The 22,241-nt window shown below is 50.5% G+C and overlaps 6 protein-coding genes across 6 annotated transcripts; 4 read left to right on the top strand and 2 right to left on the bottom strand.

Moving 5' to 3' along the window:
* Positions 1–1,606: 1,606 nt before the first annotated feature.
* N7468_009798 (uncharacterized protein) lies at positions 1,607–2,345 on the bottom strand (the record flags this gene model as incomplete). The annotated part of the gene is made up of 2 exons (XM_058479093.1): positions 1,607–2,250; positions 2,321–2,345. 2 exons carry the CDS (start codon positions 2,343–2,345, stop codon positions 1,607–1,609), a joined length of 669 nt encoding a protein of 222 aa, XP_058325661.1.
* Positions 2,346–4,124: 1,779 nt separating this feature from the next.
* N7468_009799 (alpha-mannosyltransferase) lies at positions 4,125–6,319 on the top strand (the record flags this gene model as incomplete). The annotated part of the gene is made up of 3 exons (XM_058479094.1): positions 4,125–4,557; positions 4,616–5,589; positions 6,113–6,319. 3 exons carry the CDS (start codon positions 4,125–4,127, stop codon positions 6,317–6,319), a joined length of 1,614 nt encoding a protein of 537 aa, XP_058325662.1.
* A 2,793-nt stretch (positions 6,320–9,112) lies between these two features.
* N7468_009800 (glutamate synthase (NADH)) lies at positions 9,113–15,656 on the top strand (the record flags this gene model as incomplete). Its single annotated transcript, XM_058479095.1, has 4 exons — positions 9,113–9,270; positions 9,341–9,381; positions 9,443–15,455; positions 15,509–15,656. The coding sequence occupies 4 exons, from the start codon at positions 9,113–9,115 to the stop codon at positions 15,654–15,656; spliced, it is 6,360 nt and encodes a 2,119-aa protein (XP_058325663.1).
* Positions 15,657–16,270: 614 nt separating this feature from the next.
* On the bottom strand, positions 16,271–16,861 carry N7468_009801 (EMI1 family protein; the record flags this gene model as incomplete). Its single annotated transcript, XM_058479096.1, has 1 exon — positions 16,271–16,861. One exon carries the CDS (start codon positions 16,859–16,861, stop codon positions 16,271–16,273), a length of 591 nt encoding a protein of 196 aa, XP_058325664.1.
* A 554-nt stretch (positions 16,862–17,415) lies between these two features.
* yme2 (uncharacterized protein) lies at positions 17,416–19,631 on the top strand (the record flags this gene model as incomplete). Its single annotated transcript, XM_058479097.1, has 3 exons — positions 17,416–18,932; positions 18,970–19,103; positions 19,159–19,631. 3 exons carry the CDS (start codon positions 17,416–17,418, stop codon positions 19,629–19,631), a joined length of 2,124 nt encoding a protein of 707 aa, XP_058325665.1.
* Positions 19,632–20,195: 564 nt separating this feature from the next.
* Positions 20,196–21,952, top strand: N7468_009803 (uncharacterized protein; the record flags this gene model as incomplete). Its single annotated transcript, XM_058479098.1, has 2 exons — positions 20,196–20,452; positions 20,506–21,952. 2 exons carry the CDS (start codon positions 20,196–20,198, stop codon positions 21,950–21,952), a joined length of 1,704 nt encoding a protein of 567 aa, XP_058325666.1.
* Positions 21,953–22,241: the final 289 nt, after the last annotated feature.

The raw sequence follows: 22,241 nt of genomic DNA on the forward strand, positions 1-22,241 counted from the left end.
GCACTACAACTGATCTACTGCTATGGTTTGAAGCGGCCTGTATACTAGTATTTCTTCGCATACCACGGTTCAATGGCCGCGTAGTATGTATAGCACTGATGTTTCGGGGTCTCTCCCGTCCTGGGGGAGAATTCAAAAGCCTTCGCAGTGTTTAGCCAGGTGGCTTTCTGACCAGTTCCTTGGGAGCTACTAGTGATGTGGCCGCCACGCACTACGCCCGCAGCCGTGATTTGCAGGGTTGTTTACTGGCCGCAAGAGCCTCATCTTTAGGACAACATGATTGGCGGCACATGTTCGGTGGTAAAAAGCCATCAGGAACGCAAGACGAGTCAATATCATCTCTGGCTCTTATATGTCTATGACACGAAGGCTCGATACTCGGCCAGGGAAGCGCCGGACCTGGACGTCTCGCAATTCCTGCAGTCTTGAGCGTCCCAAGACACGAAGGAACCAATGCCCGACATGGCAACCAGTTTCATATGATTAAAACTACAAGCTCGGTAAGTTCTGGGTACCGTAATCATTACCGGGCCTTACGCGTATGGTTCTGTATCTCGCGAAGCTGCGAGACAGGCCGGTCTTCGGCCGCAGAGCAAGACGCTCCGGGATTGTCCGAAACTCACAACGTTCCACCCAGTCAGCCACCAGGACCCCGGTGAACCCAATGAGGACAAGGGTGAAGAGGCGCTAACAACACTCGGGAGTAGTCGGAAGCGTTTCAATATTACTTGGACGTGCACGCACCCCGGACTTATATTCACGTCGCATTTTATTGGCTCAGCCAAGTGGAGAAGATCTGAGGATCGGCGTGCTAAAGATCGTCCTATATGTATTGGCCTTTGGTGTTCGAATGTCCTTGCATAGAACGAAGACTGACACGCGTTATGAAAGAGCCGTAGTTACTGTAACTATAGAGTATCCAAGTCCATGCCCGGATCTGGACAGGGCTTCCATGTTGCGTCTACCGTGCCTCCTGGTGGTCACTACCACGTCGAAGTGATGACCGGATGCGGGTGAGTTCAATGCCTTTGTAGAAAAGAAATGGGATCCGATCTTTAAGTATCCGGTGGAATTACTGCTCGCACTGTCAAAATTCCATGACAAACACCTCACTCGAACTCGAAATGAAGCTCCTTTTATTTGCCATGATGTTCGGACTCGGGGTCGCTTCCTCGGCACCGCGTGGCGGGGATTCTTCTCCCAAATCTTCAATCCTCCAGGTACGAAAAGTGACAAACAATATAAAAAGGCCACAGCTTTGAGTGTATGTATTCGATACTGACAATTCAAAGAACAATCCTCTTCGCGAAGACACTAGCCCTTCCAAAATGAAGAATGTGCACTTCCAGAAGACCGTGAGTATTCCTAGTATTGACTTTCCAGCGAAAACAGAGACTAATCATATTCATTGACCTAGGCCACTGTTCTGCCCGCGCAATCTTGTGTCTACGAAGATGCTTATTGGAAATTCCGCCTGCAGAGCAAAGCACCGAGCTCATAGTGGCAGAAAACAGATATGGGGGATAATTACTATTATAACAAGGAAAAAACAAATAGTCTTAAGCTACTCTCGCTGAATAAAAAATTTACCTGTCCATGATCAACTCTAGAACTTGAGTAGCCCATCGAGCGTGCCTTCTTTTAGCCTTTCGCTTTCATCTTCCCCAAAGACCAGCCTCTTAATCCACGAGACAGCTTTCTCACACCGAGGGTCCACATGGACTGTCCACATATGAGCCAAGTAGATCAGGATAATATAGAACAAGGGGATAGCCACAATAAACGTAAGACAGCCACCACGATCCAGAAAAACAGGATTGCCCTCGTGATCGACATTATCTAGACCTTTTGAATAGGCCGAATGTCGGTAAAGAAGCCAGGTCAAGACCGTACGGATGAGCGTGTTGTGGATGAGATAGATCGGAAAGGAAATTCGGCCAAGGAAGTTCATGATGGGGTGGGAGAGGAGGCGACGAGCATCCGCGGAGAAAAAGACGCCGAAAACAAATATCGTTGTACCAATCGTGACCACGAAGCGATTCACCTCAGCGCCTTCAGGTATGATGAAACAAGTCAAATATTCGATCGTACGGCTCCACGGCATTAGCCCCGCATTGTCGTCGGGGAAGAGGCGAGGAATAGTCCACTGGTCATCATCAGGGCCGGCACAGGCCACGGGAGCACTGAGGTTGCTTTCGACCCGTAGTCTGCGTTCAGCTCTGCTAAGAACATACCGGCGTAGATATTTAGCTCCATAAGCGCTTTTGAAGTGAGTTAATCAGTTAGCATGGGTTTCATGAGGAGATGAAGTAAAACATACCAGATCCACCCGACCAAGCAAACATGTACAGACACAACAGGACTAGCTTTGTTCCTCTTGGGTGTGTAAATACAGTCGCCATGAGTGTTAGATAGACTAGCATGGATCCATGTAAGAAGAATGGGATTGTCCAGTAAGTTCTGTCGTACTCAGTAGCACCCGCATGCCAGAAAAGAGTCAGGTTCGAGAATAGCCCATAAAAGGCACTGCTCAGTGTCGGTCCAGGGGGGGATTGAAACCGCCCTGATCCAGGATGAATCAACCTGACTTGCAACTCGGTATAATCTCAGTTGACATAAGATCCAGGTTATGACAATGGCAGTGTTGGTGGGTATGACTAGCCTCGAGGCTCTAATAATCGTGTTCTGCGAAAGCTTTGAAAGCACAAGCATGCCATCTCCGCTCCTCGTTTGTTTTCTTGCATTGAAAGAGTTGACATATCCCGTAATTATGAAAAATAGCGCGATGGCAGCCCGACCACCGGTTATGAGCCGTAGGAAAGGGTATTGGAAGACCGAGATGGGACCATTCTCGTCAAACGCAGGCGAGTTCAGCCAGTCTGCAAATGATGAGCAAAGATGATAGGTCACCACCACAAGTGATGCGACACCGCGAAGTCCCTACATGAGACGTTAGTTGAAGATCCCAGCATATTGCAAGAGACACACACATCGATCCAGTTGTCAGATCGTATCGGACGCGACATTGTAAAGGCTGGAGATGGCTATATCATGAGCTGACACTTAGGTCAAAGCAAGCCCAGGACCAAAAAAGTGAGGCAGCAACAGGACATGATGCTGATATTTCCGAAAACGTCCCTACAGCTCTATCTCCCTCAACTCGGCACATCCAGATTTGATCTCGATCTTTACAAAAAAGTCGATTTTTTTCTTATATTCGAAAATCGATTTACGGTCAATATTGAAATTCCCATGGATTCCCAGGCATGCGGACTGTGAACTCGGGCGAGTATATGATCTTTTTATCAGCTAGTATGTCTATGCATCCTAAGAGAGCCTCTTGCATGGGGCCACTGTCTACATAGAGGAAGATGGGATTGTTCTTTTGGGGAAATTAGGTCTGCTTGAGCGCATTCTTGGCAAGCTGTCACATTCCAATGGCTGAAAACATGCCCCCTCCCCCGTCCAGATCATCTCACATGCGGAGAAGAGGGTTCGGAACCTATTTGCACAATGTATACTTTCTAGGAAATCTTCATGAGAGCTTCATGTCTTTACGAATCTGCCTTTCATTTTATTCTGGGCCAAGGTCGGCATTTCTACATTCTCGCGCAAGGCTCGGGATCCGTCCAATTCGAGTGTAGCTGGCCATGTTAAATGCCTTAAGAAAAGGTTTGTTCTATACTAATGAGGTAAGTGATCTGAAAATGAATGCCTCATTAGCAAGTAAAGTCCACGTTTGAGGCTCGTAGCTGAGAAAGTCTGCTTTCCGCAACCGGCGATCCTCCGCAACCATGGATCTGGTCATTCAAGCACAGCGGAGAGGAATCTTTGGATCATAGTAAATAATCAACAACCGCAGAAAAATTATTGCATTCAAATAGTATTAAGGTATTCATTAGAAGCGCAAAACAGAATTGGGATGATGGCTGCAGGAAAAGGGATTTCTCGCACCGCAGTGTGCTGATAATAACCTTTGAAATGGCCATGGCCGCTTCCGGCACTCTTTCACCCCAACGCGCTTTCAAGATGACCGAGCCGCTTCTCTGAGCAAGAGATCTTCCTCAAATATCTTCCACACCCTCATTGATATGGGTTCGAGATAGTCTGAGGTTGATGCCAAAATGACACGCCGGCTTCGCCTGAGCTTGACACTCGGCTTGGCCATCTTCTTGCTCTGGTCCTATCTTGTCTGTACGGGCCTGCATGAGGGTAGCATGCGTGCAAATGAAACCGAAACCGATAATCAACCGAGATCGAATCCAGGAGATGTGAACGAGCACATAGATTTCTGGCGAGAGTTCCAGTCTCTGCTGGTGGCTTACAAACCGACATGCAGTCCACCAACACAACTGAAAAATGCCGACACGCCGGGATTCAAGACCACAAACCCAGACCCTCGACCGGATGTGCTGAAAATGAATATGCGGGACGTGTGGCGGATGAAACGAGCACACCAGCACTTCGTCAGCGCGATCAAAGATGACCCACCCCTTCTATCGTACATTCCCGGGACCCAGGGTCTAGTCACGACTGCGGGGGGGCATCTATTTACCAGTACTTGTGGCTTCCTTGCGGATGCTTCGCCGGACTGGGTCCCAACTACCAATGGAAGTATTTCTGGCAACGGGATATGAATACGAGGAATACATCTGCGATCATGTCTTGCCGTCACTGAACGCAAAATGCATTATCATGTCGGACATCCTCAACGCAGTGGCGGGCGCGGACCAAATCAAAAAGTACCAGCTAAAGCCATTTGCCATGCTGTTCTCCTCATTCGAAGAAATCTTGTTTTTAGACGCGGATGCCTTTCCCATCTCCAAACCGGAGAATCTGTTCGAGGAGGAGCCATTCCGAAGTACAAACATGATTACATGGCCCGATTTCTGGGCATCCTCTGCCTCTCACTATTACTATGAAATTGCTTCACAAGCGGTGCCTCCTATGGAAGCTCGGCAATCAACTGAATCTGGCGAAGTGCTCATTTCGAAGAAGACTCACCTCAGAACCTTGCTTCTATGCACCTACTACAATTTCTGGGGGCCAACCCACTACTATCGTCTATTTTCACAAGGGGCCCAGGGTGAGGGAGACAAAGAAACCTTCATTGCGGCTGCAGCTGCCCTGGGTGAACCATTTTACCAGGTCAGCGAGCCTGTCTGTCCGATGGGGCACAGGTCAGCCTACCGGAACGGATTTGCTGGATCAGCAATGCTCCAGTCCGACCCCATTGAGGATTATCGTCTAACCCAAAAAGGGGAATGGCGTATCATGGGGTCGAAGGCAGCTGCGCCGCGTCCTTTCTTCATTCATGCCAATTATCCGAAGTTCAACCCAGCTACAATCTTTGAGAAAGGCGACGTGACACCCACGTTTAATGATGACGGGACGCTGACCCGAGCCTGGACCTTGCCTGAAGATAAGATTGAGGCATTTGGAAGCGATGTGGAGAAAAACTTCTGGGAGGACATCATGTGGACAGCTTGCGAGCTCGAAGACAAATTTCGGAGCTGGAAGGATAGAACTGGAATCTGCAGCAAAGTCCAAAAGTACTGGGAGGCCCTGTTTGACCCGAGAACGGCAAAGGTAGCTTGAGAAATAATCAAGCGCAAGCCTGTATCGGGCAACCAGTTCGAGGATCAAACCTATGGCATTAGTTCTTTCCAATCTCCAACTGTATTCTCTGGTGACTCAGTATAAGCTCTCCATCCCAACGTCAAGCGGGATCATGGTCTGCGACTCATTCACCCAGGATAGGAAGAACCAACCTTTTGTAATATGAGATGGCAAACAAACCACCTTTCATCAGCATCTCAAAAATGCAGGCACTAAGTACTTCAAGTTGAATCTCAAGTTTGCATTTTGAAAGCAGATTGGGGTGGGCAACCCCCCCTCCCAAAAAACTTAACTTCCGAGTCGGGAAACTTATTAATGCTTCTTTCATCTGGGATTTTAGGGAAAGCGAATGTCGATTCAACTGCGACGTTTGGCCTTATAGCGCGAGAGACTAGACCAGCCGCAAGCTCGCACTGCGTCGTGTGCCTGACATTGAGGATATCTCTATAAGTCTTAGGGATAAAAAAATAAAATCTTTGTTTTGGCCTTGAAGGTGCCCAAGAAGGAAGTCCCAGACGAAGAGGCAGCAGAGCAGATCTCGTTCGTCGAGCTTCCGAAGCGCGGTACAGACAGTGCCTACGCCAACGGCTGCATTGCTATACAGCATGAACAAACCCTTGCTGGTGAAAGGGCAGTCACCTTTGAGAAATTTGCTGCCAGGGAACAACCGGTGTCGCAGGATTTTCACGCTGCGATCTGACTGGCAGCCAAGGACCATAATCTCTTGGGGGGGCATTGGGTATCGAGAGACATGAACTACGATACTTGCCCCACCTAAATTCTTCTTGAAGGGTTACAATGTTCTTGAGGACTTTGGCCATGTGGAGCTGGAAAAGTCCTGGGTGGGACAAGCCAGGGAGTAAGGGCGAATGTTCTGTTTGTTTATCGTACTGGGATTGTATGTTTGGCGCGCTAGTCGATTCTAATTGTGGATATGCTGCGAGTCGAAGAGTCTAGAAATATTTGCGTAGTTGTGACTATGTATACCGAATGAGAGTTGAGTGTATCGTGCCTTGCCATGTCAGTTTTGAGTCTGGCGGTTGAATATCGATGGATTTATTGTTTTACTACATAGATAGAGGGGATGGACAGTTCCCGGTCGCCAACCGGGTACCGTTCTTGTGTCATTTAGAAAAGTAGACCCAGAATATAGAGCTCGTAGTCGCATTACGTATAGAACAGTGATACGTGAAAAGTGATTGTACGGGGGTTGTAGGGTATTATTAATATGTGGTAGTTGTGAAATAATGTAGTGGTAAATAGTGGCAGGACTGCGAAAACGGTACGCAGGAGAATGAGAGGACTGGAACTTCCCCAGAGGGTATTTTATTGGTTGGTTAGATCGTGCGGCATTCGCCTAGGTATCCAGGATGTGTCCTTCGTATAGTGCCGGATGCGCCCATAGAGTGGGGATATGGACCGAATTTCTAAGCCTGGCAAGGCGTCAGATAGGAGAAGCGTGAAAAGTCGGCCGACATTGCCAGGGTTCCTATTTTGCCCGAGGAAAAATCTGAACAGGCGATCGGTCTTCGCCTGGGCTAATTGAATGCACCCCGAGTGCTAGACGGAAAAAGGAGATGGATTCCGTGCTGGACGGCGCGGGTCGGCCGTGAAATGCTCGGGGCCGCTACGGGAGCGGGTGAAGGAGGGGGTTTTTATGTATTCACATTATCAAGGAAATCTTATCTGTTGATTCACGTGTCAATCCCTGAACACTCGGAGTGCAACCCTCCGTTTAGGCGAAGCCAGAAAATAGCGGGGGTAGACATAGACGGGATTTTAACTCCAGACGAACTCGAGGATGAAGTCGTCGATCGACTGGGGATCTACGGGGTCAGGACGGCTGGGCGAGTTAGAATGCAGGTAATTTGGGGGACAGCCGCGATAAGCAGATTTCGATGACCATAAACAATGAGCCGGGGAAACCTGGGCCAGGGGTGATTGGCGGATGAAGCTCGCAGTAGTTCAAGGCGGGGAAAGCCCGAAATCGGGGGCTTGGATGAGATGCAAGCACATGGAGGGCTAGTTGATTGGCCAGATCCCAAGACGCTCATCCCAGCGGCGAGGAGAGGGAGATCCCGGCTCGTCGGAGGTCTTGCCCGTTGTCGGAATTGAAACTGTGCCCCTCACGAACTGTCGTGTATACGCTCTGGGTACCCTGGGTACCCTGGGGCTCCTCATCCTCGTTGCCTTTTTCTGGTCTGCAAGTCTGCCAGGCTGCCAGTCTGCCAGTCCGCAAACTCTTGGCGGAGGAAGACTGCAGCCCCTGCCAAGTCGCTCGATTCTGGATCTCCAGCCGCAAGGAAACCAGAAGAGTATAGGATTAAGCACTGCATGGACAGCCCCACCCGACACCGGCCCATCGGGACAAGGGCCAGCACCTGCCTGAAATTACAAGCTATAAGAGCAGTTTGGTATGTTTGGTATGGAAGTCGTAGTCTGTTTGCATCTCCGGACCAATCAGCGTATCGGATTCTCTATTAGCCGCGTGGCCCCACCACCCGCTCGCTGTTAGCGGAGAAAATCCAAGGTGAGGGGGGAGGGTAGGAGGGAGATCGTGAACATGGGATTGGGGGCTGGGCGAGAAAAGAAAAGAAAATTTGAACATGCCAAGGCGAACAGAAGACATCGGCAGAGAACTTGTCCCCAAAGTACGGATTCGCCAGAAGGGCTCGACGTAACTGCCCGTACGAGGGTATAGAGACGAAATTTAAGGTATCGATACCATACGGTACGGCCAGATGTATAGTGGGTGCAAAATGGATCTTGACGTAGTAAAAAGCTAATGGGTTGACTTCAGAGGTTGTAAAGCCTTCGCGCTGATTGGCTGACCAACGCTTATCGGGGGGGATTTACACGCCGTAATCATAACGATTATCATTACTCGGACCACGCCCATGAGGTCCAACGTTCATCTGGAATGTACTGTTTTCGTCCACCCCTCCACGTATTGGGGAAATGGGGGGGATTGGCCTAAGAGCCTACTGGTAGGGTAGATCATTGGCGACCGCCCTGGGTAAATTAATACCGTGGTTTTCTCTGGTACCCCGTTTTTCTTTTGTCTCGAAAGCGTCTTAGTCCTGGCTCCGGCTCTCTTATTCGGTAATCCCTGCATCTGCCCATGAGAGAGAGCCATTCGCCACGCTTGCATGAAACCCCACACGCTGTATTTTTTGTCTTTTGGTCTTCATTTGGGGTTCGCCGGAGAAAGACTGCTATCCCCGTAATCGCTACTTAGCTCTCTTTTTTTTTTTAATCCCACCCCTCCTCTATTTTTCTTCCTTTCTCTCCTCCCCTCCTTTCCCTTCTCCTTCTCAACCTTGCTTGCAGAGGGCCCGAAAAAGAACCGCGCCTTCTCCCTCGAACTTGCCCGTGCTGCAGTGACGTACACGTATCGATTTGCGTCCCGCCCCAATCACGGAGATTCCCACCCAGACGAATATTTTACCCCTCATTTGTGCCTGTTCGTTCTCTGTCGGCCCCCGACTGAAGAATGGGTCTCAATTTGGAGGAACTCTACGGAAATGATCTAAGCCAAGAGGCCCCGCAGGAGTATTCGGAGTATCAGCCCAAGCAAGGTTATGGCTGGGCGAATGCTCTGCCCGAGCGGCAGGGTCTGTATGACCCCGAATATGAAAAAGAGCGCGTGCGGTGTAGGATTCGCTGCGTAAGTTCTTGATTGAAATTGGCATTGAGCGGATCGCTAACACAGTAGACCTAGCCACATCAAGGGTAAGGCAAGCCACAAAATTGTTAGTGATGGTAAGTCTACGCGCGGAGTCAATACCTCCTTGAATCGAACATGCGCTGACATTTCGGGTAGCTCGTAACCTGCTGTGCAACATGACCCACCGTGGAGCCGTTGGGTCCGATGCACGAGATGGCGACGGAGCCGGTGTGATGACAAGTATCCCTCATAAGTTCTTTGTCAAGAATTTCGCTCGTGAAGTGGGCGTCGAATTGCCGCCGTTAGGCCAGTATGCTGTCGGCAATCTTTTCTTCAAACCCGACGATGAGACTCTTAAGGAATCAATCAAGAGTTTTGAGGAATTGGCCGTTTCTCTGGGACTTCGTGTTCTCGGATGGCGTGAAGTGCCTGGAGACTCGACTATTTTGGGTCCCGCAGCCCGCTCACGAGAGCCCATTATTATGCAGCCGTTTGTGGTGTTGAAATCTGCGTATGGTGACGGCACTAAGCCAGAGATCACCGACACTGACAAGTTTGACGAGCGTACTTTTGAGTTGCAACTGTACGTGCTGCGAAAACGTGCCTCTCATGTTATCGGCCTGGGCAACTGGTTTTACCTGTGCTCCCTAAGCAACCGGAACATCGTCTACAAGGGTCAACTATCCCCTGTGCAAGTCTATCAATACTACCATGATTTGGTAAACGTGGACTACGAGGGCCACTTCGCTCTGGTGCACTCTCGATTTTCCACAAACACATTCCCTTCATGGGATCGTGCTCAGCCTTTACGATGGGCTGCTCACAACGGTGAAATTAACACACTTCGAGGAAATAAGAACTGGATGCGCGCTCGCGAGGGTCTCCTCCGCTCCGATGTTTTCGGCGATGAGCTGGATATGCTCTACCCAATTGTCGAGGATGGTGGCTCCGACTCGGCGGCTTTCGATAACGTTCTAGAGCTACTTATGATTAATGGCGTTCTGTCTCTCCCCGAGGCTGTTATGCTCATGATTCCCGAGGCCTGGCAAGACAATCCGGCCATGGACCCGGCTAAGTCCGCCTTCTACGAGTGGGCTGCTTGCCAGATGGAACCCTGGGACGGCCCTGCTCTTTTCACCTTCTCTGATGGCCGTTACTGTGGTGCTAACCTTGATCGTAATGGTTTGCGCCCTTGTCGTTTCTATGTCATGGACGATGACCGCATCGTTTGTGCCTCGGAAGTTGGTGCCATTGATATTGACCCCGAGCGCGTTGTGCAAAAAGGTCGTCTCCAGCCCGGAAAGATGCTACTGGTTGATACTCTAGCTGGGCGCATCATTGACGACACTGAATTGAAGCAGACTGTGTCCAAGCGTCAAGACTTCGCCAGCTGGCTGGACAAGGAGCTCTTGAAATTGCCTGCCATCAACAAGCTGCTAGTGGAGAAGAACTTGGATCTTTCAGCCTCGATAGATGAAACACCCGTGCAGCAAGACCCGCGCCTCAAAGCATTTGGTTATTCGTTCGAGCAAGTCAGTCTGCTTCTGGGTCCCATGGGTGCTGACTCCAAGGAAGCTCTTGGTTCCATGGGTAACGATGCTCCATTGGCTTGCATCGCTCAGCAGCCTCGTCTGCTCTACGAATACTTCCGCCAGCTGTTTGCTCAGGTCACCAATCCCCCCATTGATCCCATCCGCGAGGCTGTCGTGATGTCTCTAGAATGCTATGTTGGCCCTCAAGGAAACCTCTTGGAAATGGATGCCTCCCAGTGCCACCGTCTCATGTTGCCATCCCCGATCCTCACGATCCCCGAATTCAACGCCTTAAAGAACATTAACAGTGCCCACTCTAACTGGACGGTTCGCACCATTGATATCACATTTGACAAGAAGAAGGGCACACCGGGATACATCCAGGCCCTTGATGCCATCTGTGATGCTACCACTGAAGCTATCAATAATGGCGACAAGATCATTGTCCTTTCTGACCGCGCTACTAGTGCTGACCGTGTTCCCGTGTCTGCTTTGCTCGCAACTGGTCTGGTCCACCACCACCTGGTCCGCAACAAGTGGCGTTCACTTGCTGCTTTGGTGGTGGAAACTGCTGAGGCTCGTGAGGTACACCACCACTGTGTTCTCCTTGGATACGGTGCCGATGCTATCAACCCTTACCTCGCCATGGAGTGTCTTTTGAAGATGAACCGGGAGAAGTTGATCCGCAAGGAAATTTCCGATGAGAAGGTCATCGAGAACTACAAGGCTTCTTGTGATGGTGGTATTCTTAAGGTCATGAGTAAGATGGGTATCTCGACTCTTTCATCCTACAAGGGTGCTCAAATCTTCGAGGCCCTCGGTATTGATGACAGCGTTATTGACCGCTGTTTCGCGGGCACCGCCAGCCGCATTCGTGGTATCACTTTTGACTTGATCGCCCAGGATGCCTTTGCCTTCCATGAGCGTGGATTCCCCTCGCGTAACATCGTCGAGATTCCAGGCCTCGCCGAGACGGGCGAATATCACTGGCGTGACGGTGGCGAAGCCCACATCAACGACCCAACTAGCATCGCCAACATTCAGGATGCTGTTCGAACCAAGAACGACAAATCCTATGAAGCGTACGCGAAGGCTGAGCACGAGCAGATCAAGAACTGCACCTTGCGGGGCATGCTCGACTTCGACTTCGAACAGCGGACTCCCATTCCCGTCGATCAAGTCGAACCCTGGACCGAAATTGTCCGCCGCTTCGTCACCGGTGCCATGTCCTATGGATCTATTTCCATGGAGTCTCACTCTACTCTCGCCATCGCCATGAACCGACTTGGTGGCAAGTCCAACACCGGTGAAGGTGGTGAGGATGCCGAGCGTAGCAAGAGAATGGAGAACGGCGACACTATGCGTTCAGCCATTAAACAGATTGCCTCTGGTCGTTTCGGTGTGACTTCCAACTACTTGGCCGATGCCGACGAGCTCCAGATCAAGATGGCCCAGGGAGCCAAGCCTGGTGAAGGTGGTGAGCTGCCTGGTCACAAGGTGGTGGGCTCCATTGCCCGTACCCGTCACTCCACACCGGGCGTCGGTTTGATCTCTCCACCCCCTCACCATGATATTTATTCCATTGAGGATCTGAAGCAACTCATCTACGATCTCAAGTGCTCCAATCCCCGCGCTCGTGTTTCTGTCAAACTTGTCTCGGAAGTTGGTGTTGGTATCGTTGCTTCTGGTGTCGCGAAGGCGAAAGCCGACCACATTTTGATTTCCGGTCACGATGGTGGTACTGGTGCCTCTCGCTGGACTGGTATCAAGTATGCCGGTCTTCCTTGGGAGCTTGGTCTTGCCGAGACCCACCAGACCCTTGTTCTCAACGATCTTCGCGGTCGTGTTGTTGTCCAGACCGATGGTCAAATTCGTACTGGACGCGATCTCGCCATGGCTTGTCTGCTTGGTGCCGAAGAATTTGGCTTCGCAACAACCCCTCTGATCGCAATGGGCTGCATCATGATGAGAAAGTGTCACTTGAACACTTGCCCCGTCGGTATCGCTACTCAGGACCCTGAGCTGCGCAAGAAATTCAAGGGCACTCCAGAACACGTTATCAACTTCTTCTACTACGTTGCCAACGAGATGCGTGCAATTATGGCTAAGTTGGGTGTTCGCACTGTCAATGAGATGGTCGGTCGTGCCGAGCTTCTCAAGGTCCGTGATGACATTCGCAGCCAGAAGCAGGAGCGTGTGGATCTTTCCCTCATCTTGACTCCTGCTCACTCGCTCCGCCCTGGCGTTGCCACTTATAATGTCCGCAAGCAGGACCACCGCCTGCACACTCGCCTCGACAACAAGCTGATTGCCGAGTCCGAGCTTGCTCTTGAGAAGGGTCTTCCGTGCCGCATTGAGTGTGATATTGTCAACACTGATCGTGCTCTTGGTGCTACTCTTTCTTACCAGATCAGCCGCCGTTACGGCGAGGCTGGTCTGCCCCAGGACACCATCCACGCCAACATCAAGGGATCTGCTGGCCAATCTTTTGGTGCCTACCTGGCCCCTGGTGTCACCCTCGAGCTTGAGGGTGATGCTAATGACTACGTTGGGAAGGGTCTGTCTGGTGGCCGCCTCATTGTTTACCCTCCTCGCGGTGCTGCTTTCAAGGCTGAGGAGAACGTTATCGTCGGTAACACTTGTTTGTATGGTGCCACTCAGGGTACTTGCTACTTCCGTGGTATCGCTGCCGAGCGTTTCGCGGTCCGCAACTCCGGTGCTACTGCCGTTGTCGAAGGTGTCGGTGACCACGGTTGTGAGTACATGACTGGCGGTCGTGTGCTCATTCTGGGATCTACTGGCCGTAACTTCGCTGCTGGTATGTGCGGTGGTATTGCCTATATCCTTGACGTGAACAATGATTTCCACTCTAAGGTAAACTTGGAAATGGTTGAAGTCTCCGGTATTGAGGATCCAGCCGAGATTGCCTTTGTCCGTGGCTTGATTGAGGATCATCATCACTACACCGGCTCTGAGTTGGCTGCTCGTATCCTTCTCGAGTTCAACCGCGCCCTGCCTCACTTTGTCAAGGTGCTGCCCACTGACTACAAGCGTGTGATGGAGGAGGAGAAGGCTAAGGCTGAGGCTGCTAAGAAGGCCGAGTTTGCTCTGCCTCAACTCCCCAGCACCCCCGCCAAGGCCGAGAAGCCCAAGGCGCACGCCGATGAGAAGAAGGCTGATATGTTGGACATTGAGGATAGCATCAGTGACTCAAAGGCGGAGAAGAAGCGCTCTGCACTAATTCTTGATAAGACTCGTGGCTTCATGAAGTACAGTCGCCGCAGTGAGAAGTACCGCAACGCGACTACTCGTACTCGTGACTGGGCCGAGTTGTCCAACCGTCTCAGTGAGGATGAGCTTAAGTACCAATCGGCTCGTTGCATGGACTGTGGTGTTCCTTTCTGTCAGTCTGACACTGGTTGCCCTATCTCCAATATCATTCCTAAATGGAACGAATTGGTGTTCCAGAACCAGTGGCAGGATGCTCTCAACCGTCTTCTTATGACCAACAACTTCCCGGAGTTCACTGGTCGCGTCTGCCCTGCTCCTTGTGAAGGTGCCTGTGTCCTGGGCATTAACGAGGATCCGGTCGGTATCAAGTCTATCGAGTGTGCCATCATTGATCGCGGTTTCGAGATGGGCTGGATGGTTCCTCGTCCACCCCAGGTCCGTACCGGGAAGACTATCTCCATCATTGGGTCTGGACCTGCTGGTTTGGCTGCGGCTGATCAGCTCAACCGTGCCGGCCACTCTGTAACTGTTTACGAGCGTGCTGATCGTATTGGTGGTCTGCTCATGTACGGTATCCCCAACATGAAGCTTGATAAGAAGGTCGTCCAGCGCCGGGTGGATCTCATGGCTGCTGAAGGCGTCAAGTTCGTTACTGGGACTGCCGTTGGCCCTGACAACGAAGTGTCTCTGAAATCCCTCCAGGCTTCGAGCGATGCGGTGATCATCTCTACTGGCGCCACTGTCGCCCGTGACCTCAAGGTTGCTGGACGTGAGCTAGATGGTGTTCACTTTGCGATGCAGTTCCTGCACAAGAACACCAAGTCTCTTCTGGATTCTGGTCTCTCTGATGGCGAGTACATCTCTGCCAAAGACAAGCACGTTGTGGTCATTGGTGGTGGTGACACCGGTAATGACTGTATCGGTACCTCCGTTCGTCACGGTGCCAAGTCGGTCACCAACTTCGAGCTCTTGCCCCAGCCTCCTCCAGAGCGTGCCGATGACAACCCTTGGCCTCAGTGGCCCCGTATTTACCGTGTCGACTATGGTCACACCGAAGTCAAGACTCACATGGGCAAGGACCCTCGTGAGTACTGTGTCATGTCCACTGAGTTTGTTGACGACGGTAGTGGACGCGTGCGGGGTATCAACACTGTCCGTGTTGAGTGGACCAAGAGTGCCACTGGTGGTTGGGATATGAAGACCGTAGAGGGTAGCGAACAGTTCTTCCCTGCTGACCTGGTCCTTCTGTCCATGGGATTCTTGGGTCCTGAAGACCGTCTGCTCGGCGACGAGATCGAGCGTGATGCTCGCAAGAACGTCAAAACTCCTCCTGGGCACTATTCGACCAACATTCCTGGAGTTTTCGCTGCCGGTGATTGCCGACGCGGCCAGTCCTTAATTGTTTGGTAAGTGTATTCTGCTGCTTTCACTAAAGGGATTTTGCTAATCTCCTCTGTAGGGGTATCAATGAAGGTCGCCAGTGTGCACGTGAAGTCGACTCCTTCCTCAGCGGCGTCAGCTCTCAGCTTCCAGTCACTGGAGGTATCGTCCGTCGCCCTGCGATCGACTCGGTTCCCCAGACTGCCGAGACTTCCGTTGCTGCCTAAATGAAGGTATGGGTGTCGTGAAAAGTCAAATCTATTTTCGCATGAAACAAAAGTGGTCAAAGGGGGCTTGTTTATGATATGACATACAGCAAGATCAAGTGGTGATCTCGCAGGCCGGGTTTGTTTGCCTTTTTCGTCGGTTTTCCAATCGTTTCTACTTCTGTAACGATGTCTTGGGTTCTTATGTTTTGTTCAAGCAGCGTCTATGCAAGGCGTTTCGAGCGTCTGCTATGCGGTTCTTATTTATGTTGTACATACCTCGGTTTATCCATTCATATAAGTCTTTTTCGAGTTCATCTCATGCTCCGATCCCGAGTATCGTACCGCCGAACATTCCGATTGATGAATTTCCATCAATTGGGATAATTAAGAGGGACATAGCTCTCTTTCTACCATCATGTTCTTACGGTATCGAAGGGTTGGGTTCAACTTGTACTAACGAGTTACTACTATTAGTTATAGATATTCACAGCGAACTATTTGCTAGAACAAGTCATGTTGGAGAGTAGAATGATCGGCATTTCAGGCTCATTATATGGAATCGTGACAAGGGAAAAGGCTTGTGAAAAAAACGGTTGTTATATACATAATATACAAATATATCGGCGACCAACTCACGCAGTGCCAGCCGCCTTCGCTGCCTCAATATCTCGTTCCAGAGCAGCGAAGTCACCCTGGAAAGCATCCTTAGCGGGTTCAAGCCTCACATCCCAAATATCCTCACTGCTGGGCCCAGTCTTGTATTTGATAGCTTTCTTCCGGTTGTGATCTCGAATAGCGTTGCGGCGCGCGTCTTCTGACCATCCTTTTGTGCGCATACAGAGTCGGAAATTTTCCCAATGCTCACTGCAGGATCGCATCTCGCCGTATCGATATACGTTGACGAATTGGCCTCCGAAGGATTGGCAGAAGAAGGCATAGTCAAAGGCTGTGCGGCAGGACATGGTATCTGCGTAGAGGGATTCGGGTGCGATAGAAGAGATTGGCTCGGTAGGCTTTGGACTTTCATCTGCCGAGGCCGATTTGGACTTGCTATTCAGAGACTGGTCTTCTTGTCGGAGGTCGGCCAGGATCTGGTTGAATTCTAGATCGGCTTGTTCGTCGGGGGTTAACTTCTTAGGTGGAGCGGCGTTTTGTGGTACGGCCTCTGGAGTCGTCGGGTTCGGTGTATCTTTGGTAGAGCTGGATGACCATAGCCAACCCATTGTGAGAGTATTATGAGGGTAATGAAGTGAGTGCTGGGCGATTGTCTGACCGTTTATCGGGGTCGCGATGATTTTCTGATAATCGACGTGGATACGAATATCACGTGTAGATAAACAATGCGAGTAGGTTAATCACGTGAAGATAATGCATACAGTGATCGATCGATGAGCTCTACGTCATACTCATGTCTAAACCTTGACCCTCTTCCACTTCTCAGACCAACCTCGAGGGGTTATGTGAGTCCGCTAGGATGAGGCCCGTATTTCGGAACAAAGCGCCTGCCAGCGTATGGAGCTTCCTGGCAGCTTCTCGTGTCAGTAACCATCCTCGCACTCGTGGGTGGAGGCCATCTCCACTGCGTTCTGTGGGACACCGATTTACATCCTCTCATGCTGGGCATATCGAACTCTCAGAAAACGAAGGACTTCTGTTTGTGAACAGTTAGTTGCCTAGTCGCCTGAAGTGGCTTTCTGTACTCAGCTGACAATCATCAGACATTTTCCCTTACCAACTACAATGGCTTTTACGCGGCCCATTGGCCAATTTACAACCCATGGAGGGACTCCTGAAGCGAACTAACCGTCCCAACATGGCTGCGTCAGATCCCTATCACATAGTTCAACGCGCAATACCGAAAGAACTGGGCGTTGAGATTGTGGAAACAATTCCGCGGTACAAAGAGGGTGGTGCGTTCGTTAAGTACGCGCGCAAGCCAGGCATTACAGACGATGATATCAGAGCGGAGGTCCAGAAAAGCCTTGCACAGAACCCAATCAGACCATGGTTCAACCCATTCCAGACCGCCAGTATAGACCTGGTGAATGGAAAGCCTTGGATCGAGGACCTATATCGAACCCCTAGTAAAACCTTGAAGGTCGAATTCCTCCCTCAGTCGGAAGGGGTACCCCCGGTAGAGATGAACCAAGAAGCTCTTTATTCCCTATTCCGTCCTTTCGGAAAGCTCCTGGATATTCAACCGCAACCTTCTGATTCCAAGCTCGAGCCAAGATATGCTATTTTACGGTTCGCTCAAGCCCGCTCCGCGATCATGGCCAGAAATTGTTTGCACGGCTATGCTGCTTTTGAAGAAGAAGGAGGCGGCAAGTCTGGTACAAGATTCCGAATCAACTACGAGCGCAGGGTGAGATTGGCCACCATCAAAGATTGGATTGTCAATCATCCCCGAATTGTGATTCCTGTACTTGCTGCTCTACTCGCCACAGCCACCGTCGTTATCTTTGACCCCATCCGGACATTCTTTATCAAATTGAAGATCAAGTCGACACACCATCTTGAAGAGAATGCAGTCTTCCAGTGGGTCCGCCGCCAAGCGAGCAAGGCCAACAAAATCTATTTTGGCCAACGTAAAGCTGATCCTCGAGGATTGACCGCAATTTGGGAAGACCGCCAAGCTGATATCACGCAACTCCAAGCCTGGCTTACAGAGACCGCGGAAACATTCATCGTTGTGCATGGGCCTAGGGGTTCCGGGAAACGAGAACTCGTTTTTGACCAAGCGCTCAAAGATCAGACTTACAAAGTTGTGATTGACTGCAAGCAGCTCCAGGACGCCCGAGGTGATACAGCAAAGATTTCTCGGGCGGCAGCCCAAGTTGGCTATAGGCCTATCTTTTCGTGGATGAACAGTATCAGCAGCTTCATTGACCTCGCAGCTCAGGGTATGATAGGAACGAAAGCTGGGTTCTCTGAAACCTTAGATGCTCAGCTTAGCAAGATTTGGCAGAATACCGCCAGTGCTATGAAGCAAGTCGCTTTGGAAGGACGTCGCAAGACTGACAAGGATTCGCATCTCAGTGATGACGAGTACCTTGAGGCTCATCCGGAGAGAAGGCCAGTCGTTGTGATTGATAATTTCTCCTACAATGCAGAGGACAGCGTTGTGATGGACAAATTGACAGAATGGGCAGCTGGTTTGACAGCAGGAAATATCGCACATGTTATTTTCTTGACGACCGATGGGTCATTCACAAAACCACTGAGCAAAGCCCTTCCGAATCAGGTCTTCCGCACGATCGGGTTGGGTGACTGTTCTCCAGAAGTTGCCCGCCGGTTTGTGTTGAACCACTTAGAAACTTCATCCTTGGAGGAAGATGACCAAGCCGAAGCGAAACCAGAGGAGGAATCTAGATGGCCTCGATGATTGCATCCATATTCTCGGTGGTCGTGTTACTGATCTGGAGTTCATGGCGCATCGAATCGAAGCAGGGGAGACCCCGCAAGGTACGTCTCGCATGAGCTTATTCCCTTACAAGAATATTTGTCTAACAATATCCAGCTGCTGTCAACCGAATCATCGAGCAATCAGCCTCTGAAATTCTGAAAATCTTCATTTTGGGCACAGACATTGACACCTCGCCCCAATGGTCTCGTGAGCAAGCGTGGCATCTCATCAAGTCACTAGCACAATCTAAAGAGGGCTCACTGCTCTATAACAAGGTTCTCCTTGCAGACCTATTCAAGGAGAATGGTGAAGCCATTCTTCGGGCGTTGGAGCAAGCAGAGTTGATCACTGTTGGGTTTGAGAAGGGCTATCCTCGATGGATCAAGCCCGGAAAGCCTGTCTACAAAGCGGCTTTTCAGCAACTCGTTCAAAACAAAACTCTGGAGAGCCGCCTGGACCTTTCGGTATTGGGGCAGTTGATCAGCAACGAGAACAAGAACATTGCCAAGTACGAGGAGGAATTGGTCAAGCTTGGCTCCCTCCTAAGTATCCGTCGGAACTTTCATCCCGGCTTCGGTGGCTTCTGAAGAAGATTGATGATGCCCAATCAAACATTGAACGTTATGAGACGCAGAGCCTCGTCAATAAGCGGCGACTCCAGAGCGAGAAATAGGTGCTTGGGAACGACTCGGAGAAGACCAGATCTTGCAGCTAGTCATGATATACACGATGTCGACTCTGATTCTTTCATGCTACTCACACCGATATGTACATACATCCCATACCTATCTTTTCCTGTCCTCAGAGTCAATTAGAAAACTATAAATAAGCGTAAGAACGTTGTCTCAAGACTCGATCTATTCTTAGACGGCAGATGAGTAAGCAAGGGGCTTAGCTCAACCTGACTTGGTCGTTCATTTCAGTTAAATTCAGTAGTCAGTGCCATACTAGTAGAAGCCGCCCCAGCAAGACACACAGGCCGTGCATTTGAAGGTCAAAATACCATTACTCTAAACTGTGTGTGGGATGGTTTCAACTCTGAAAGCTTGAAGCAAGAGGTCACCCACTTGGTGCGGGCGCTGCAGCTCAACCCTCCAGCCAAAAATAAACAACTTGCCCGCCACTTTCAGTTTCTGCTAAAGCGTGCAGACATGGACGTCTACGAGTCGTCATCTGGCAGCCTCATACAGACGGTACGAGATGGCATGCCTGCTCTGACTTGGACAACATTCCTGGCTGTGTTGGTCTTCTCCTGCGTTGCGACCCGTGTCATCACCGGACTCCAAAGCCATCAACGCACATCAGGCACGGAGGCACGAAGGGCTCAATTGGCCCCTTACTGGATACCATGGATTGGCCATGGTGCTTCATTTCTGTGGGACCATGTCTCATTTTTTGAGTCCTTGCGGTTTGTGCCCGCAATCTGCTCCAATTACCGGATGTAACTGATCTGTACCACAGAGAAACGATGAAGGAGTCTGTCTTTCGCGTGTATATACGTGGCGAAATTCACGATACTGTGCTTTCACCATCCATGATCAAGACCATCATGTCTTCTCCGGATGCATCAAAAGCCCCTGTGTTGGATCAAGCCTTACAGAATGTCTTCGGAGACCGTGGCCTCCTGCGCAATCTACGTGCCAATCGCGATCACGAGATAAGCGATGATGTGGCAAGTCTCATTGACCGGGAGCCTTTTGCGACTGAGCATTCAGAGGCCATCACCAAATTTCTCAAGCGCAACATCGCGAGTCTTGTGACATTCTGTCGCAGCCCAGTAGATCAAACTCCGTGGGAACGTGATAGTCAGGTGAAGCTATTTGAAGACGACCAGTCAGTATGCTTGGTAGATCTCTATTCCCTGATTCGGAGCTTTGTGGGGCACAATATCACCCAACTCTTGATAGGCGAGTCGTTTGTGGAGTCCTTCCAAGGGTTCTTGACTTATATATGGACCCTCGACGACAACTTTGTTCCCATGTTCGTTGGGATTCCACGCTCTGTCCCGACGCCCGGTGTTTCTTCAGGTTTCGCTGCTCGTGACAATCTTTTACATATCATGTCAGTCTTCTATCGAGCATTCAATGCTTGGGATGATGGAATTGATCCGGGGATCGAGCTTCGTGATCTCGAAGACGTTTCGGAGCTATTCAAGCAGAGGATGCGGACTTTCCGTAAACTTGGACTATCTCCAGGCGCCAGCGCTGCCGGGAATTTATCCCTCTACTGGGACCTGCTGGGGCATAGTGCTAGAATGACCTTCTGGAATGTCGTCCACATATTCGCAGACAGCGAACTTCTCAAAGAGATCAGAAAGGAGATTTCCCCTTACGTGAAGGCTATTAGGCTTACCAGGCGAGAGACTGGATTCCCAATGGATGAGCCCCCAACGTTAGACATGGATATGGAGAAAATGCTCCAATTCTGTCCACTACTCAAGGCATCTTACTACGAAACCATTCGTCTTCACTCTGCTGGAATCTCTTTCCGAAAACTGGAATCTGACATAACTTTGACTGAATCAACAGCAGACGCCGTCGAGCCTCGCACGTACAAACTGAGAAAGGGCGAGAAAGTCATCATGCCCCATGGCGTCTTCCAAAATGATCCCAACCACTTTTCTAATCCTGATCAATTTGATCCTTTGAGATTCATTGGGGCGGAGTCTGGTAATAGCCACAAGGTGGTCAACGCCGAGGCTCTTGGGCCCATGGCAGATGGTCTCTATGCCTCGAAGCACAACAGCTTTACCGAGCGAACGATTCTCGGGTTCACCGCGGCGATTGTGTCGATGTGGGACCTCACTTCACCAGACGGAAAGAGCATTACTGTACCAGGGAATCGCACAACATGGGGAGCATTCTCACCGACAAATAATGTACGAGCCAAGGTTAGAATGGCTGTATAAGCATATGGTTCGTCATGGGGGTTGAATTTGGTCTTGCGTAGCCCCGAGAAACAAAAGCAATTACTAGCCTGCGAAATATAATCAAACCTTCTCAAACTACCCTCGCGCCTGAGGGACAGACGATTCCTACTGGTCTCCATGGACCCAGTCATGACACGCGACAAATTGCGGGGTGAAGCCGCGCGGATAAATATCCGCTCGGAGTTGGCCCGCGATGACACCATTCACAGACCAACGATATTTAAGCAGTAGATCGATTACTTGCAAGGGCACTCCTCGATCCCTGCAG

This window comes from Penicillium chermesinum (genome assembly GCF_028974085.1).
Source record: "Penicillium chermesinum strain IBT 19713 chromosome Unknown utg000008l:1.0-1752722.0:1.0-1753981.0, whole genome shotgun sequence".
NCBI lineage: Eukaryota > Fungi > Ascomycota > Eurotiomycetes > Eurotiales > Aspergillaceae > Penicillium > Penicillium chermesinum.